Raw genomic sequence first — 19,459 nt, 5'->3', positions numbered from 1 at the left:
GGGATGCTGTGGGTGCCCCAGATGGGGCTGGGGGATGCTGTGGGTGCCCCAGATGGGGCTGGGGGATGCTGTGGGTGCCCCAGATGGGGCTGGGGAAGCACTGGGTACTGCTGTGCCCCCAGGGATCCCTCCTGTCAGCACACAGCAGGACAGTGTGCTGGGAGTAGAAACGTGGTTAATTTTACTATGAAAAACCCTGAGCTCCACGAAACAGTTGTCAGGGCTTAAAGGAAGGTTCAGACTTCCCTATAGCACATTGCTAATAAGATTAAGCATTTAACTACACATCTTTCTAGTATTCTGCTGGGGAGTGTAAGATTTTACTGTGTGTGCTCAGTGGAATGAGGGTTGAATTAAAAACACACCAATGTGCTTTTTGCTGGTTCTTCATCAGAAAGCCATTGCCTGACCTAAATGTATATGCAAATAATTAGGCATCCTGGATTACCCGAGAGAGACAAATGATTAAGGGGAATGATAAGACACAGCCACTAAGGATGATGAGAGGAGTACTCCTAAGGAGAGGCATGATCTCAATGCAGGTTTGTGTGTCACACAGGCGCCTTTAAAAATAAACATTCTGCTGTTTCCTGAATCACGACTGTCCCTGATTACATCCTCCATCCTTTCCACCCTGCTCTTTTCTGCTGTCTAATGGAGATGAGATCGTAGCAGGGTAATCAGTTTAGAGGAGAGGATGAGCCCTGCTTTAAAATCCTCTTTGGTTTTTACCAGAAGAACTGTAATGTTTATTTGCTTGCTAGAAACAGTGTTACAATAACTGCAGTGAGAATATCACTACCCTCTGGCAAGGAAGCTGTATTCTGCTTTGCAATTAAAAATCAAATTAACAGAATGGAATATATGTTCATGATTATTAGTAAGTATTTCCATTATTAGCTGTCATCTTCTCAGATAGAGAGTTAGTATTTTTGCCTGTAAATAAACAGTCTTGTTCCAAAAATCTCCCCCCCACACTTTACTGTGAGCACCAGCTGTTCCTTATGCACTGCTAATTAATTAGATACTAAAGATTAAAAATTAGTGTTGTTCACTGACTTTAAAAGTGGCTGTGGCTTTCACCACCTCATGCTTGCTTGTTTTTGCATTTTAGGACTTCAACTGGTGGCCAGTAAAAATTCTCCTGAGGTTAAGAATCAGGAGAGCCTCCCAGAGTGCTCTGTTCTCTTCCCCTCTCCCATTACATCATTTATCAAGAAATATTTTTTAAAAACTTTTCATCTTAAAATGCATGGATTTGAAGATTAGTGCATAATTTGGTCCATATACCCAAACCAGAGAGATGCTTTCAGGAAGTTTAATTATGCTACAATTTCTGATGGAAAAGCAGGGTAACATTTACAAAGGTACCTCTGATACTCAGCAATTTAAGTCTGATTGATATAAAGCCACTTGTGGAAAAGGGATTTTGGACTCACTCCAGACTTGTGTCTGAAAACATACAAGCAGCACAAAGAGAGGTTTTTCCTTATTTTTGTATTAACAAGCCTCTTCAGTGTTGATCAAATTTTTCATTTAATATCAGGGAAATGCTTGGAGGGAGGTGAAATTCAGGTGCCAAGTGTCATGCAGAACTCTGCTTAGCAAGAGACAGCGAGGCACCATCTCCACAACCTGCCAATTGTAGGAGTGATATAAATGTAAAGAAAGAACACTCCTATCTCCTCTTCTAAACCACTATATTCTGAATTTTATCTATTTCTATCTCCAAGAGGGCCAATTATTTATAAATTACACATCAAACAAACTAGTAAGAGAGGTCCAAGCTGGATAGCTGAGAAGATTTTGAAATAAATGAACCTCAATTACTTGAGCAAAATTATTTTTGAGCCAAACTTGCTGCAGCTGGAGACTTTATCTTAATTTCCTCCTTGTAACAGTATTATTTCTGTCCATGCAACCTTGCTGAACCAGATACTTCTACTTTCCCAGGTGGAGGGTATTCCTAGAATTACATGCAAGAGGACTGATGTTTTACCTTTTCCTTGAAGACAGCCTAAACAAACCTTTCTGCTGTGTTATAAGCAACAGCAACTTTGACTCAGCCAAAAACCCAAAGCAAGGCTCTGTCACATTCCAGCACAGAGGGAAACCTGGAGATGGCTGGAAGGAAGTGTTGGAGCCAGGGGCAGAGGGAAATGTGACCCCTCTCTTTGACTCACATGACAGAGATGATATCTGGACACTTTGAATCCTGCCTCCCCCCATTTTCCTAATGGACATCTGGCTCCTCTGCACCCCTCTTTGGCCCTTGTATGTTGGCCTGGACTTAGGGAGGATTTGGGCCATCTGAATATTATTAACTCTTATTAACCAGAGCAGTTACCTAACTCAGTCTTGCTCAGGTCCTCATAACCCAGATCCAGAAGCAATTGCTTTGACTGTCCTAAAATCAAGTCTCCTCAGCCCACAGGAATGTGCTCATCTTTCCATTCTAAAACTTTAATTTACTTTTAGATGAATCACAGATGCAGTAAAAGCTCCTGGTTTTATGAAAAGGCTGTGACACACCCTGCACAGATGGCATATGTTTGAGCATGAAGTATCTCTGCATTTTATGAGCAATATGATCCAAATTTAAAAGAAAACCTTATTTCCATTATAGTATCAGCCTCAAATCTGGATCTAATTGCCTGCTTAGATACCTGTGAAATCCTGAAAGTGAGCAGCTGGTCTGATCAAGGCAGATAAAAATATTGTTTACTGTGGATGGGAGGCCTCAGTGCTGCTGCTACACCCAATCTTATTGTAAAAAACAGCTCAACTGTAGCCCAGTGTAAGATTTGAGGAGAAAGTCATTACATACTACATTCCATAAGCAATTTTGCAGATAGTAAAAAACCTTTTTGTTATTAATGAAGAAAACATTGAGACTCTCATTGCACTGACTGCTAGTTTTCTGTTCTTTACAGTGACTTTTAATTGCAAATTTTATTTCCTTTGCAAAGATGGGAAATCAGCCCTCATATATCTTTTATCCCTTTGGAAGAAGTGATATCCTGCAAATCCAAGAGAAGAATAATTGGAAAGGAACAGAGACAGGCACCAGTGTGGCTGAGTGCATGGGTCAAGAAATCCCAGAAAAATGTACTATGTTTTAAATGCCTGTAATAATTTTTCATAGAATTTTGATTTAGCTTTACATAACCACTGGAGAGTAACTTTCCCTTACATCACTTTAATTGGTTTGTAACTTCACTGGTACAGCTTCTGGGGCTAGAGATAGAACTTGTGTCCCTGCAGAGACCAAAAATAAAAGTATCATGGCATAATCCATTACAATGAAATGGGCTAAAAGTATTAATAGATATAGAAAGAGAGAATCATCACATAAATAGCTCTGGTCTATTTTTGGAAAGAAGTTCATTGATAGTTTGCATCACATGAGTATGAAGAGGAACTCAGAGTAGGGGAAGTTGCAAAACAGCATCTAAAATGAATGTTTTAAAAAATCTGCAGGCTCTGGTAGTCTGTGCTGAGGAGCCCTCAAAGAGTTAACTGAAGTCCTCCCTTTCTTTTATTCATTTTAAATAACATTTTTAATGGGGAAGTTTTACAAAGATATGACAGTCTTATAATAAGCAGGATGACACAATGAGCTAGATACTAACATGAATCCTGAGGGAGTGTTAGAAATAGAATGGAAATAAATAATAACATTAAATAATTAAAATACAAAGTTGGTGATTATATATTTATATAAGATATTAAAAAACCCAACAAACCAAACCACAAAATCCTCACAAAACTGAAACAACAGCTCACACTCTTATCAGAAGAAACTGAAAAGGCAGCATCAGCTACCCTCAGTGTATCTTACACTGTGTCTATGTAACTTATTATACTACAGATATTCTCAGTAAAATGTTACTTTGGCCATTTTGGCTTTCAAGATAAAACTGTTCATCTAGTCTATTAAAAAAAAAAAAAAGAAGAATCCTTGAAGTTTCTAGACCCAGTTATCAAAACTGGTCATCCATTGTGTTTCTTATCAAGGAGATACAATTAAGATCAAACATTACTTTATTTAAAAGATTATCTAATGTCATCCTAAATTCTTAGCTTTCATACACTTCATACTTGACAGGAAATAAATCCATCCCTAAAAGCCTTTTTAATGCATCTGCAGAAAGGTTCCCAAGTAAACAATATCCTACAAAAGTGACCTTTTTAACACTCAGAATGGGCAGAAACAGCTGCAGGACTTCCCAGGGTCCTACATATCATTGTTGTGAGGCTGGCACTCGCCAGGGTCACAGACCTCTGAGGAGCTCCTGGGCAGCATCAGGAGCTTCCCACAGGGACACAGCACCTAATTCTGCACTCCCAAAGGACTGAGATGTCAGACACTTTATTTCTATATTAATTATATATTATTATTTTTATTTATTTATTTTATTTTAACAGCTGGTCTTGCATCAGCTATTTCTGATTGTTTTTCTGAATTCAGCTGCATGCTGAATTGTTGATCACACCTTGCTTTTCAGAAGAGGAGGGTAATCGTGTCCCAGTGACCTATTTCTAAATATGCAAAACAAGTTTCCCGCAGCATCAGTGAACTCCAGATCCCTGACAGGGTAGTAAAATGTTTACTGGCTTTCATTAAGAATGTTCTGCAACACTCACATGTAGTGCCAAGTGCAACTGAAGGTGCCAACACCTCAATCACAGTGATGGACACCCATTTATCACCACCCACCATGTTTCCACCACATGTCAAATATCCACACTTTGCCCCTTTGTTCTCTACCTTTTGTCACTGACCTACATTTATTTGTAAATATTGTTAATCACCTGTTAGTTTGCAGCTTCTGTAAGAAAGTGGCTGTCACTGATCTGCCTCCTGGAGAAGTGCTCCAAAATACACAGTCCTGCATCTGCTGGGCTGCTGGTCAGAGTGTGGCTGTTCCAGCAAGGCCTGGCAACTGGAAAGCTTCTGGAGGCTACAGACAGATGTTATAGTTCAAAATAGACTGGAGACTGCTTTAAAGTCTATTTTAGGAGTACAAAGCCTAGGCTTGGTGCTGAATTTAAAATCTCCTGTTCAGGGTCTCCAGTTGTTTAGTTATGTCTAACCAATTCAAAACAAGATAAATCATTAAAAGAGGTTTCATTCAGGAGAGATCCAAGCACACTCTTTCAAGAACAGGACTTGGAGTTATTGTGCTGTTTCCCACCAAGTAAAATTCTGGTTGCTCCAACAGCTTTTAGGCAGTGGTTGCTTCATCCCTGACCTTCCTTCATGGAAGTCCATTGACTTATTCAATATTCAAGTTGATGCATGACAGGAAAGGATCAGCTCTTTCTATGAAAGAACTGCCAGAAGACAGAAAGTGACATGGCTAAAATAATTAATGACTATTTAGATTTATGAAAACATAAAACATAAAAGGTTCAATACTAAACCATACAGGCAGAGCCTGGAACTGGCATTGATACTGGTACTAGAGTATTTTTAGAAATAGCTAATCAATGTGCACTGCAGACTCACTGTGGCAATGCCTCTGTGTGCTTCACTGGTCTTTGTAAATTGGAGAAGACACTTTTGTCATGACTGACAATGATTTTCAATGTGGAATTTTTGGTTTTTGACAATAAAAGTAGCAGTGTAGAAAATGATACGTTATGCTCAGGGGGAAGCAAAATCAGTAATTCAGTTTCTGCATGCTTCCAAGGTAGTACCAAGGTTTATGGATTTTCCATTCACAGATAAAGATTATTTTAATATAAAGTGAGCAAAAGTTTGATCCATTTTCTACCAGATTTCCCAACCTGAGATCTTTGTCCTCCTCTGAGGTACAAATCTATGAACTGCTGCCTTCCTGATACACACATCTGCATGTTGAAGTTTCTCAGGCATTGCTTTTCCTTGATGCCTCTTCTACCTTCAGAACAAAACCTTTACCTTGTTAAAAGCTATCCTGAAGTCATAATCCTCAATGAAAATCTGCTTATTTCTAACAGGCAAAATGTTCTCTGAGCCTCAGCTACCAACCCATAATGTGCACTGTTTTCTCCATGTTGAATCTTCCAGCCAGCACACCTTTAGTTTCACTCAATCTGTTTCTCATTCAGTACCATGACTCAATGATGGAAATGTCTGATGGCAGAGAAGCTGAATTTTATAATGCTTAATGTCCCTTCCTTTGTTCTTCAGTCGCTTTCAGAATTTACAAGTGCTACCCACCAACCTCACAATAGTTGTGTTCTGCTGCTTTCTTTACAGAAACAGATGTGAGGAAGCAGTATGGAGCTCAAGAGAGGAAAGACCTTCATAAAATCCAGTGTACAACATGAGAAAGTGCCACCAGTGCATACAGCTCCTACCAACAAAGATGAGATGGGAAAAGACAAAAAGGCAGCTCTGGAGGGAAACCAAAGTGTGGCTGAGGTCCAGCTGGCATGTCTGGCCACACACAAGAACTACAGATGTTCTACCAGAGCAGCAAGGAGTGGAGCTGGTGGTCACAACCTGGAAAAATCATCTGGCTCCTCCTACAAGCTGGTAAGGAAGAGTAAAACCCATGACTGCGTTGCTGAGGCAGACAGAGCAGAGCAGTGCAGCCCCAGCAGCAGGGTGTGCGAGGAGGGTTTGTTTGGAAAGGGCAAGGGCCGACTTGTCAATAGCATCAGCTTTTCAGGGATGTCCAGCTCCAGCAGTAAGAAGGAGTGTGTGGTCAGCCCCAGCCAGTCTGCATGCAGCAGTCAGATGATTGATTACAGGAACTTTGTGCCACAGATGCCTTTCGTACCAGCTGTCGCAAAAACCATTCCCAGGAAGAGGATTTCTCTCAAGAGATCTAAGAAAGGGCTCAGAGATATATTTCATATAAGAAAAAATAAACCAGACAGCTTCTCATTTCTGGTGGAGAAGGACAAGAACCTGTCCTCTCCAGGCTGCAAGAGTGAGCTGTCTGCACGTCTTGCAAAGTATCTTTTCAAAACTGGGGAAACTTGTGCAGCTGATTGCTTGTCACAGGACTGCTCAGACAGTGAACTGCAGTCTGACTCCTCCTACGACTACTGCAATGCCCTGTGTGAAGATGTTGCCTCCCTGAAGAGCTTTGACTCCCTCACTGGCTGTGGGGAAATCTTTGCTGATGAGAGCTCTGCTCACCTGGAGCTGGAGAACAGCAAAGACCTTCTCCTGAGGAGAAGCAAGCACAAAGACAGCCCTGGCATGGGCTCCTTCCAAGGTGGGGTGGAGCAGCTGGCTTCTCCTGGCCAGAACGAGACAGTGGAATTTGCAAAGTTTTGGGACAACATCAACAAATCAGTGAGGCTGCACCAGAGTGCTCTGTTTGAAAAGAAGTTACTGAAGATGTCTGGTTCTGACACAGAAAAGGATACAAGTCAGGCTGCTGTACTGGTGACAGACACCCAAGTGTCCCCTGATAAAGAAGGTGACAATTCCAAAGACAGCTCCACAGAAACAGAAACACCGAAAAGTGAAAACCAGGAATCCACATCCACAAGTGATGAAGGCTACTATGATTCTTTCTCTCCTGGACAAGATGATGAACTGAAGGAAGCTCAGACCCCTGGTGTCCCAGGGAGATTTCCAAGAGACAGCTACAGTGGAGATGCCCTTTATGAGCTCTTCTATGACCCAAATGAAGTCAAAGTAAACCCTGTCCTTGATGATGACTTGTGTGCCTCTGAAAGTGTTTCAGAGCAAGCCATTGAAATCCCTTTGTCCATTTACAGCTTTCATGTTGGAGCTGAGGAGAACATGGCTTCCCAACCAACTCTAGACATCATTAGCCAGGGATTTTTCCACAGCACATGGAAAGGCAAAGAATGTTTGCTAAAGCTCTGTGATACTGAGCTTTCGCTGACCATGGGCATAATAAACTGGCTACGAAAACACTCGGGACTCATCTCCTCCCCTGACTCTCTTCAGAGTCCTCAGTCACAGCGAGAAAAGTCTAATGATTCATTGATCCCCAGTCACAGTCCAGAGCAGAAAGGGAGCACAGAAGTTCAGCAGGAGACACCAGGCAAGGGTGAATCTAATACATTTAACATATGTGTGCCTTTGGAGGAAAGCAAACACGCAGCCCAGGCCTCTTCAGTAAACATTGCTGGAAGAGAGCACAGCCTGGGCTCCTCCCTGGACACCTCTGATCTGGATTTCCAAGGAACACAAGGGAGTCACCACAAGGACTTACCTACAGTGCCTGGGACTGTGGAAAGCACAAGTTATGCACCACAATGGCAGGCTAACAGAGACAACCTGCAGACGTCTTCAGATGACAATGAGAAGGTAGCAATTTCACTGGGATGTGAGACATCCAGAGGTAAAAACCCACTGCCAGAAGAGCTGAACAGAGAGGCTGGCTCCCAGAGCTCTGAAAATCCTTCCTTAGATGATAATCACGAAGTAGAATCATGTTACTCCTACAAGACTGCTGCGACCTCACTCCGAGATCCCCTCGAGGGGGAGGACAGGACTAAACCAATCTATCACTCTCTCTCAATTTCCTGTGACAAACCACTGCAGCCTCTGACCCTCAATCACTTCCAGAGCTACATGAGCCCCACAGCAACAGACAGCAGCACTAACATAGTGCAGCTCTTAGAGCACTGTGTAACACAGGTGGCATCATTAAAAATCAGCTATGAAAACAAGCACCTGGAAGATAAATACATCGGGAATGAAATGAACAGTATCATCCATAAGATGTCTCAGTACAAAAACAAGTTATTGTTACAGAATGAATGCAGCTGCATTGCTCAAATTCCAGAATTTCCCAGTATTCCTGGTACAAACCAATACGAGACAAGTTTCCAATCTAGCAGTCTGTATCATTTGAAGAAAAACGGGGAGCAAATTTGCTCTGAAGATCAGAAAAGTAGAGCAAAAATCCTAGATGAGGTTACTCAAAGCAAGATAAATTTTGAATATGCCCAGCTGAATAATCAAGCCCTCTCATATTTAAAGGACTTTGGTCTCAGTCCAAGTGACTCTGGCCCTGAGACATCTCTTAGTAGACCAACATTTTTACCTCTCTTTAACTCCGTCTGCCCAGACCTAGGTGGTGCCTTCTCCCAGGGCTCCCAGAGCACGGCTGTCTGTCTGTCTGAGTCTCTGCAGCCTGAGGAGGCCAAGCAGTGCAGCCCAGGGTCCTGGCAGTGTGCAGAGAGCCCCTGCCATGGCCTGGCTGCAGGGACTGCTCTGAGCCCTCTCCTAGAGGCAGTGGTGCGGGACACAGCGGTGCCAGCCAGGGACCACCAGTGACACACCTGCATGGAGAAGGTGAGTGCTTAGGGGAAGGGTGAAATTCAATGTGAAACACTTCAATCTGTTCCCTTTTCACAGAGGGACACTTAACAGTGGAAGCTGAGGGATTCAGAGTCTGTCATTTATGCATGAGAAAGCCAGGGAGCTCATTGTGAAATCACAGTGCAGATGTGCCCTGTCCTGCAGGTGCACACATAGGGTGTGCTCTAAAGCACAAGGGAAAGGCCACAGTGCTGTGCTGGTGCTCCTAAGTGCACCAAAAGGATGCTCCTCCTTCATCCAAACCTGAAGAGTTGGTCTCTGGCCAAACTGTGCCATGGCACAGCAAGAGCTGAAACCAGGGCAGCCTCCATGCAAGGCTTGACAGGCTTCTCAAGAGAGGGGTTACAGGGTCTGTGCTGCACCTCAAGCAACTGGAAATCCTTCAGCCACACTCACATAGCACAGGGAGAGCCAGAATCTGCCCTGTGACACAGGGTAAGAAACACCTTTGCTGCAAAGCAGAAACATGGATGGAGCACACAGTGATCGTGCTGGTTCAGGTTTGCCCATCACATGAGGCTTTAGACCAGGGCAGGCTCTGTGCCTGTGTCTACAGAGAGTTCTCACTCTGTGCCAGCTGAGAAATACTCCAGCTGCTGACAGGAATTTGTTGTAGGAGTATGAAACTTGGGTAAGTTGTGCCAAACCTGACAGACTGGCTGGACTCTGCCCAGCCTTGGCCTCTGAGAAAGCCCCTTTGGAGGTGGTGGAAGACAAAGAGGAGGCTGCAGCAAGGGCCAGGACAGAGAATTAAGGAACAGCTCCCTATTGAACAGAGGGACAGAGGGAACACAACATTTCTCTGGCTCATGCTGCTCACAGCAGTGTGGCTGCTTTCTGCTCATCTCTAAAGGCTTCCCAAGCAGCACGAACTAAAAAGGACAGTGCTTCTCTCTGCAGGAGGCAAGAACACCCTGACATTTTCAAGTTTGGGTAGATTCAGCCATCCACATTTCTATTTACATCATTGTGAAAATGACCTTGCCCACTAACAGGTCTCCCATTGCAGAGAGGGACATTTTTCAGGGCTCTGCATGAAGTTAAGAGCCAGAGACTGTCAGTCTTCCTCACCCTTAACAAACACAGTGTTTAGTTATAATCTGTTCATCACTAAATTAGGTCTTTCTCAACTGAAAAAAGTGATCTTGGGGTTTTTTTCCATTTTTGTTGTACACAATGCTGCATTTGGGGTGGTTCTGCTGATTAGCAACTCACCTTCTTGTGTCACCAGAGTTTTTAGCAGTACTTGCCATCCAAGGACACACCATAGTCCTTAGAACTATTAATCTCTTTTAGATATTTCTGAAATTATAAACTGAGTACAGAAGAGGCAAATTTTGTGCTTACAATTAGTATATGTGTGGAACTAGGACTAGGCACAGCTTCTTGAGGTTAGAAGAACAGATCAGTGTATGCCTGATATTTTTATTTTGCTGTGAATACTAATCCACAGGGTAGTGCTAGGAATATCCCTGCCTTTGCAGGTTAGGAATGCAAAGAGAGTCTGATTTTGAGGAGTGGAATGATAGAAACAGAGAAGGGAGCTGTGTGACTGTCAGGGGTGGTAACAGAGTGTATCTTTACACTGAAAAAGATGTAACACAAGCAGACATTACTGGACTTGGGGCACATTCTCTGCATTGTATCAAGTGGCAGCTGCTGTGTGCCAGCACTGATAATACCTGCCATGGCATGAATGTGACCAGGCCACACTTTCACCTGAGTGCCAGAGAAAACACAGGTCAAGCTTTTTTCCCAAGAGGGAACTGCTGATTTTTGATAAAGGCTTCTTGAACAGTAAAATGAATTAAATTTTAGAATAGAGATAGGATTTACCTATTAATAAAGTGACTTTGAGGACTGGGCTCATTTTAATTAATCATTTAACAGCAAGGACGGTGTTTGTTGCAATTTTTTACAGAAAAATAATTTAGACAATAGTTAAAATGTCATTTAAAAGAATTGGCTGTGGGGGCAGATACAAACAATGGTGTGTGACTGAGTTTTCCTACCCTATATTTTCCTGTCTGCCCACACAAACAGATGGCCTACAGGCTTGCCTGAAATTTTAAATCTTTGTGACAATGACTCAGGAGCTTTGCCTCAGTCATGGGGGTGGGAATGCAAGAGAGGCAGTGTATAAACATGGTGTCACCTCTGAATCCATGGAGACAGACAGCACTGAGAAACACTCCCACGCTGGACATGACTGTGCAAACTGTGAGAGCTCAGACACAAAGGATGCTCTAAAATGCCACACCTGGGAGCTGGGGGACAAGGGACAGATCCAGAGGTGGCTCCTGCTTTGTCCTCACAACAAGTGCAGCCCCTGGTCCTGCCATGGACACCCAGGTCTGACCTGAAGGAGGTGGGAAGAAGGTCACCTTTCTAACTTAGTCCCAGGGCAGAGGAAAACTGTTATCAAATGCTTTTAAAATCTCCAGGTTTTGTCAGCTCATCTCAGCATATGCCAGGACCCACAGACAAGCCCATCCTCTCTGCTGCAGAAGGTGTGCAGGGTTCCCCTGGGCCATACCTGGCCTCTTGGGCTTTGCTGCCTTGATGAGCAGACACAGGACTGTGATGAAGAATGGTACAAGAAACACCAGTCACAGCTCCTCTTCCATTTCTCCCTTCCCATGCCTTTTAGAGAGAAATCTGATAATGCCTTGTGTCTGAACTCACCAGGAACCCCAGGCATCCTCACAGGGCAATATGGAAGGCTAATGTAGAAAGTGGGAATTATGGATAAAAAAAGGCAATGAAAAGTATAATTTTGATTTTTCGGTATTTAAAGGTTAGGACTTAGGAAGTGAATGCTGTCCAAGTCTGAATACAGAGAGGATTCCTAGATCTGGATCACAGAAAAAAAGCTGCAAAGTTTGTGATTTTCAACTACATGTTTTTCATCAGGAAACTTCATCTTCAGAAAGGAAGCACAGAACTCAAGCAGTGCATTGGGAGGTCTTTTCCTGACTCTTAAAACCTCTTAACTCACCAAGCAGACAACACTGGATGTCATAGTAATTGGACACATGTAGAACAAAACACTCCCTGCAAACAGAAGCATTTCAGACCACTGAGCCATTTCTACCACTTAATGGGGTTTGAACTGCATCTTCCATTAGCTGGTAGATGTGGCAGAGCAACAAAACCTCTTGTGCCCCCAACAATATGTGCTCATTCAAATGCTGAACTGCCACATTATGAACCAGTTGAAGATTTTGGATGTGTGTCATTGACAGCCCTGAAAGGAATGCATTGCAATAAGCTTGCCCTCAGGTCAGAAAAAAAATACATAACTGTCAATCAAACAGTGATTGCTATAATACTAGGATAGCTATATAATACTATAATAGGGCAGCTGTAGATAAAAGAAGACAGTATTGCATATGTGACTGCTGGTACCAAGGAAGTGAGATTCAGAAGCAGATAAAATACAGCCTAGGCACTGCAAAGTGACAGAGGAATGTGTATCTGATCCTCACCAGCTGAAGGTCTAGGCAATTCCTGCACTGCTTTTTAATCCTTCCTGGTTCAACTTCACTCCCTCTCTCTTAAATAAAGTTTTATTTGTCCCAGACAGATAATTTCTCTATCTGATAAGCATAGAGAAGGCAGACTGCAATATTTGGATTTGATAAAAAGGAAAAGCAGAATGAATTCTCATCGGTGCATAGGCAGTTTTCTGCTCAAGTAGGGTATTATTTCTCAAAATGGTCAGGGAGATACCAGGTGGAAAAATAAAGGCAGAGCCTCTGTGCACACAGCAGGAAAAGTATATGGTGGCTTTTGAAGTCTGGTGTAAGAAATCCTCCTGTTTCCATGCTCCCTCCATGGCATAGTAAAGGGATGTTCTCTCAAGCTGCACATGATGAAATGAAACAAGAATACAGCACAGAGACAGCCAGCACATTTTCTGCACTGGAAATGCCTCTGGCTCTGAAATACACACCTGTATAAAGTCAGTTACCCAGCAGTGGATATTGAAATCTCATCTGACAGCTACACACACACACTCACTGCTGTTCAGACATGCATCACAAGGTAACAACGCTCTGTTTGTCACTCGTGGTACCACAGAGCCAAAGAGCAGGGAGGCAGGGGTGACAGGTCACCACCTCTACTAATACATTTAAATGTTAGTCACCATGTGCCCAGATACTTGGGCTAAATGCTAAATTAAACAATTTTCTCCTTCATTAAATGCTGTTGCTTCTGGACTTGGCTCTGTCTCACTGCACTGTCTGCATGGTACTTTGTCATCAGTGCTCATTCTACCCAAAATCAGAATTCTATCAGGAGGAAGAAATGTTCCTGCCAGAGGAGGGTTTTTCCACACAGTTATCAGCACGGATAATCTCTTAAATGCCAGATGCACTGTAATGTGCTTCATTTTAAAACTGAAGAAATTGATTTGCTGCTTTACCCGCTATTGCAGCAGGATGGTTTCCATGGATACAGCCTTATAGGGACTCGGTTTTCCTCCTGTTGACAACAGTACAGAAAGCTAAATTCTCATCTTCACTGCACCAGCATAAATTTGAAGCTAGGGCAATGATTCCCAGATTTAACCCTGAGAGAAGAAGTTGGTTCCCAGTCTCCTTCAACCTTGAATTTGAGATTTCCAAGGGGGTAGTGGAGGGAAAAAAGAGAAAGAACAGCAGCACGGTCTGAGGGACAGGATACATGAAACACACAGTGCCTCTGTGTGAGAAATGGGGAGAAGTCAAGACAGAATGCAAACACACTGACTGCTTATTCAGAGGCTTAGTGTCTCACCTGACATTTAAGTGTAAAAATACAAATCAGATTTGGGCTACGGAAGTTTGGCTGCAGAATTATGGAATTGGGCCCTTTTTGTTTAAATGAATCAGTTGTTACCATTCTGAAGAAAACCTGCTTCACTTCAGGTCAGGAAGGCATGAAAGTGGGAAGAAGGGAAAGGTGAGAGCCTTGTATTCAGAGCAGGCTGCTTCTTTCATACCTGAGAGAATCTATCCCCCTCTGGAATACAGCCATGGAGAAACTGAATGCAGAGGAGATCCTCACCTTGAGAATGGGCTGTGAGAGGCATTTATATCACAAGCCAGCCAGCAGAAAAAGAGTAGGATGAAGGGCCTGGTTACCTCATCTTTTTGGATCTAAAGTATAAAATACTTTGTTCCATTTCCTCCATCAGAAAATACAGAGGGGCAGAAAAAACCAGAGGCCTCCAGGAAACTCTGCATTCTACCTCTGCCAGTGTGTTGCAGTAGGTGTTTGCAAAAAGGGTGTCAGAAACAGGGCAAATGGAGAATTTAGAAACCTGAAATAATCAATCTCCTGTCTTCTGCCAACCAGTACTCTCTGAGCTAGGCCTTGGCTCCTCCTGGGTGTCTGGGTTTAATGCTCCATTTTCCAAATGCCCTTCAGCACAGGAACTTCAAAGCCTTTTAATTTCTGTTATGAACCTTTCATAGTTTAATGTCTTTAAGGCACTTCTTAAAATCTTTTATCTTTTGTGCTATACTTACCAGTTTTGCTTTGCAAAACTTAAATAATATTCCTTTTGAATTTTTGCCTTCTCTGACATCTATTTGCTCCTAAAACAGGCACTGTCCCTTTTGTGGTCTAGCAACACTGGGAAGATTACAGATTTTTTGTGATTCAGGGCAGAGGCTATGCCTCAGTACACAAGTCTGGGGTCTTGTAAGTGAAGACAGAGTTCAGACAGAATTCCCCAGCATCAATAGATTTTCTGCATTTTTCTAAAAATAAAAAAACCCAACAAACAAACAAACAAACAAACCCAACCCAAAAAACAACAAGAAGAAAACCCAAAATCCCAAACCCAAACAGATAATTTTAAATCTGGCTAAATTAGGAGCAAAAAAATTTGACCATCCAGTGAAAGGCATAAAAGACCATTGTCATGAGCACAATGAGCATTGTCATGGGAGGCTGCAGTGTTTTAATGAAATACCCAAAATGAGCACTGAGTCTTAATCAGGTCTTAAGGAAGGCTGTCCTGTTTTAAGCAAACTCTCCTCCTGGTCAGCTCTTTTGGAAAGATTGGACTGTCTACATCTGGTGTGGCAGGTTTCCTGTGTCACTCAAATCACAGGGACTGCATCTTTTCCATTTGAAGGTGGGGAAGATATTCACAGTTTTTGGACAGAAATAGAGCTCAGGAGAGAGAGAGAGACACAAAGAAGTGCTGTATGTTAGGGTTTTCCTGTGGAGAAAGGCAATGTTCTGAGCTTCTCTCTACATGCATGTGGCAGGCCTGCTCAGGGAAAGCTTAAAAGATCTTGTGGCACTAAGTAATAGTGTCAGCCAGGGATGACAACTGCACAAATGGCACCAAGATACTACAGCCAGCAATTTCTCTCTTCCCACAGTCAGCTATCCTCCTCTTTGAGGTGATTATATTATCCAAGGGGAAACTGTCAGTCTGCAGGTGAAGATATAGAAAAGATTACTGGAGAAGTATAAAAAGGAAAGTCCTCTTTGTCTTATAGAGAACAAAGAGGGGTTTTTTCTCCATCTCCTCTTCATTAGTCTTCTCCAACTGCAATACTTTCCTTTCTAAATCAATTTCTTTTTCTTTTCATGACAACTTTCCATTTTACTTGCTCCAGACAGGCTCGACTCTTCTCTATGCCATACTTTACATTCCTTCTGCCTCCTCTTGGAGGCTGAACCTACTTCAAAACCCTTTTCCCTTTCCCATGTGCCTGTGGAGCTGACGTTTCCTGGCAGCTCCTCACCCCTACCAGAGAATTCCCCCCACCCTCAAGAGCCTGGAAACCCCTCTTCAGGCAAATCCTGCAGTCAGGCTCTGCTTTTCTCCTCAGAACCTGGGTTCTGTGCTTTGCTCACACTGCACAGGTGCAGACAGGCACAGAAGGACATGGGAGGATCACAGCCTATGGCCAGGCAGGGTTAAGGAATTTTGACAACCCCCCAACCCTTTTGTTATGTTTCTCCACCTCACAGCCAACAGAGGGGAAAAAAATCAAGTCAAGGTGGCTTTGGGTCTGTGATACACAATCAGGGAGCTGCAGAGAAATCAATGGCAAGAGAATTTCTATCTGGCTTCAGTAGGATGTGGAGGGACCCTGATTTACAGCAGGAGCCATGAGGCTAAAGACTGCATCAGAAATTTTCACAGCTTTTCAAAGAGATTGTGCCCTCTGCTTTCAGCTGCACTTTTAGGAAAAATCTGATTGGGTGTTAGCCTTAATTAACCCTAGTGCAGTTGTATTTCTGAAATAAGGGAAGGCTGTATTTTACACAAACATCAAATGGGGCTTCTCAGCAGCATTAAAAACACCGAGGTAAAGGAGCAGTTCTTCCGTCTGCGTGCTTTAAATAGAGGATGCTGCAATTTATGGCTCCTGGAGAAATAAAAGCTCAATTTCCCTTCCTTAGCCCTTCTGTCTTCCCTTGAACATACAGGCAAGAAGGGTTTCGTGCTGAAAAAAGCACTAAGTAGACTGTTGCTATAGCAACCAACTCCCTGAAACCCATTTGTAATTAAGATGGTGGTGTAACCACCCAAAAACCACATCCTGCCAAACCCCCGCTTCCCAAATAACAACCCTGTGCTTTCACAGGGTCCAGCTGATCAGGGCAGGGTTGCTTAGGTGGGATTGTAAGAGTAATTATGTCTTTGGAAGTAGTTTGCTACTGAGATAGCAAAAGGATGCCAGGAAACAGCGGGGTTGCAATGCAAGGTGCTTTTTTGGCTAGATTTCTTAAGGCTTCAATCAGTAACGAGATAGTACTTGAATCATCTCAGCTCTCAAAAGTACTCTTCAACTCTAATCTCTAAAATTTTGAATAATACTTATAAATTTAAAAATGCCCTCAGGTTTTTTTTTTCCCCACAATTCAAAAGCTGTTTTACATTAAAATCCTGCACTAATACTAATTAATAATTTTTCTGTTAGAAAAATGTATGTTAGTTTTCCCATTAGTGTTTATTAAAGGTGATGAGAGCTAAACTGTATGATTGAATGCAATCCTTGAAACATAAATTAAGAATAGATGAGGTTATTTGAAAAGTGACATTTTTTGCTGAGGGTTGTACAATGTGAATGATAGAAATGTGAAGGTTTTATGGGGTTTTATAGATATAAATATATGAACAGACAGTTAATAGGAAGATTTCTTTCTATTGCTCCCTTGATCTCTGAACTTCACATTTTATATTATTAAAGATAAATATACTGTACTCAGCAGTCTCTCTAGAAACTGTAATGCCCTGGACACACAGTGGTTGAATAAAATTGAAATAATCATAAATTTAAAAAAGCCCTTCACCCATGCAAACATAAAATGCTGGAGGAGCTTAGTACTTCTAAAGTAAGACTAGTGTCTCTTGCAGCATGTTGCAAACTTACTCAATTAAAGGGCCATTCAGGTTTTAAATATTAAAAAATAACCCAAACACAAATAAGGCCATGAAAAGAAATCCAGAGCCCAGGCAACTTTCATTGAACTGAAATGAAATAAAATCTAAATATTGATTGTTGATACTTTACTCCCATTTTCTTACTTTTTATTTGCTTTCTTGAGAAATTTTTTTCCCTCTGTTTCCTCAAATATTTAATCAGCCGTGGTTTAACATTTTATGGACCAGTTCTAACCTCATAAACATGAAAAACAACAGCAAACCGCTGCTCTGCAGTGTACTTTCAAAAAATACTGCAGTACTTGCAAAAATTCTGGATTTCATGGTAAGAAAGGAAAGGTTCCACCTTTTTAATCCCCTTCCAATAACAGATTCTTCTTTCTAGCTTGGTTTTACCCCTTATCAGTCACCAGGGTCTGCCACAACACGTTCCCACCCTGCTGCTCCTCTCTGTGCCTTAACAGAAGCTGGATTTTTGTAAGGCCAAATCTTGTATCTCATTTTTAGCCTAACAACCAGTAAACACTATTAGCAACTTTTATTGATTGAAACTGGTAGGATACTGCTCCAAATACCTGTGGGATTTTGTCAGAAATCAATTTCACTTATTGCCATCACGTACATGCTCGTGTGAGCCACACTGTGTTGTATTTCCCAGATCAGCAGGGTGGCATTCTTCCCTGCACTGAAATGTGACCTGTGTCAGGAGGTGTGCTGTCTGCCTTCATCTGATAAAGAGAAAATGAAAAAATCTGTAATTGCATTAACTCTTATTGAATACTATTATTGCCTTAATCCTGACTAGCAAAGTGACCTCAGATATGTTTTGGATTCTCTACAGACAGACAATTGAACTTCCAAGTTGCCCACACAGGCAGAACACCAAACAACCCCCAAAAAACAACAACCAAGCACACCTCACATCCCTAAAAAACCCCACACTTTATCTCTTTATCCAGAGATAAAGGAATCTCCATTCCTTTATTTAATGTTCTACCTTACAGTCTATCAAAAGGAACGGAAAGTGAGGCAACTGAAATGAATGTGCATAAATCATCTGGCTGCACATAGACTATAATTACAATTTTTCATCTAGGAAACACAAATATCTTTATGCTGAAAGTCAACAGTGAATAATAAATCATTACATTTACCCATGTTACACTTTAAGCTTTGGAGATAAATTCTTGTAAGGGACAACCAGTCTCCTGTAGAATTGCACTGTAAAAGTATCTACTTTTAAAAAGTAGTTACTTTTCTAGAAGTATCTAATGCCCCCCAGAGCAGACTTGGGGATTGAGGGCAGGTGAGGAGCAGGAGAGCACAGCTGGATTTGTCTTCACCTGTGCTGAGCAGCAGGGGAGCCAGCAATGAGCAATCAGCCAAGGGAGGACACAGCCCCTGCAAGCCACAGCCCTTGGCTGGGGCAGGATGAATGCTGCACCCTTGGCTGGGGCAGGATGAACGCTGCACCCTTGGCTGGGGCAGGATGCATGCTGCACCCTTGGCTGGGGCGGGATGAACACTGCAGCCCTTGGCTGGGGAAGGATGAACGCTGCACCCTTGGCTGGGGCAGGATGAACGCTGCAGCCCTTGGCTGGGGCAAGATGCATGCTGCACCCTTGGCTGGGGAAGGATGAACGCTGCACCCTTGGCTGGAGCAGGATGAACACTGCAGCCCTTGGCTGGGGCAGGATGAACGCTGCAGCCCTTGGCTGGGGAAGGATGAACGCTGCACCCTTGGCTGGGGC

General features: G+C 42.6%; 1 protein-coding gene across 2 annotated transcripts in view; it reads left to right on the top strand.

Moving 5' to 3' along the window:
• AMER3 (APC membrane recruitment protein 3) overlaps positions 1–19,459 on the top strand; it is a 42,620-nt gene that overhangs the window by 807 nt on the left and 22,354 nt on the right. For both annotated transcript variants that reach the window (XM_015638237.3, XM_015638239.3), the window contains exon 2: positions 6,248–9,280. In XM_015638237.3, coding sequence (XP_015493723.1) covers positions 6,269–9,262 — 2,994 coding nt within the window. In that variant the 5' untranslated portion in view covers positions 6,248–6,268 and the 3' untranslated portion in view covers positions 9,263–9,280. The remainder of the gene's footprint in view (positions 1–6,247; positions 9,281–19,459) is intronic.

This window comes from Parus major, chromosome 9 (assembly GCF_001522545.3).
Source record: "Parus major isolate Abel chromosome 9, Parus_major1.1, whole genome shotgun sequence".
Taxonomy (NCBI): domain Eukaryota; kingdom Metazoa; phylum Chordata; class Aves; order Passeriformes; family Paridae; genus Parus; species Parus major.
This window is presented reverse-complemented; position numbering and strand designations above follow the sequence as displayed.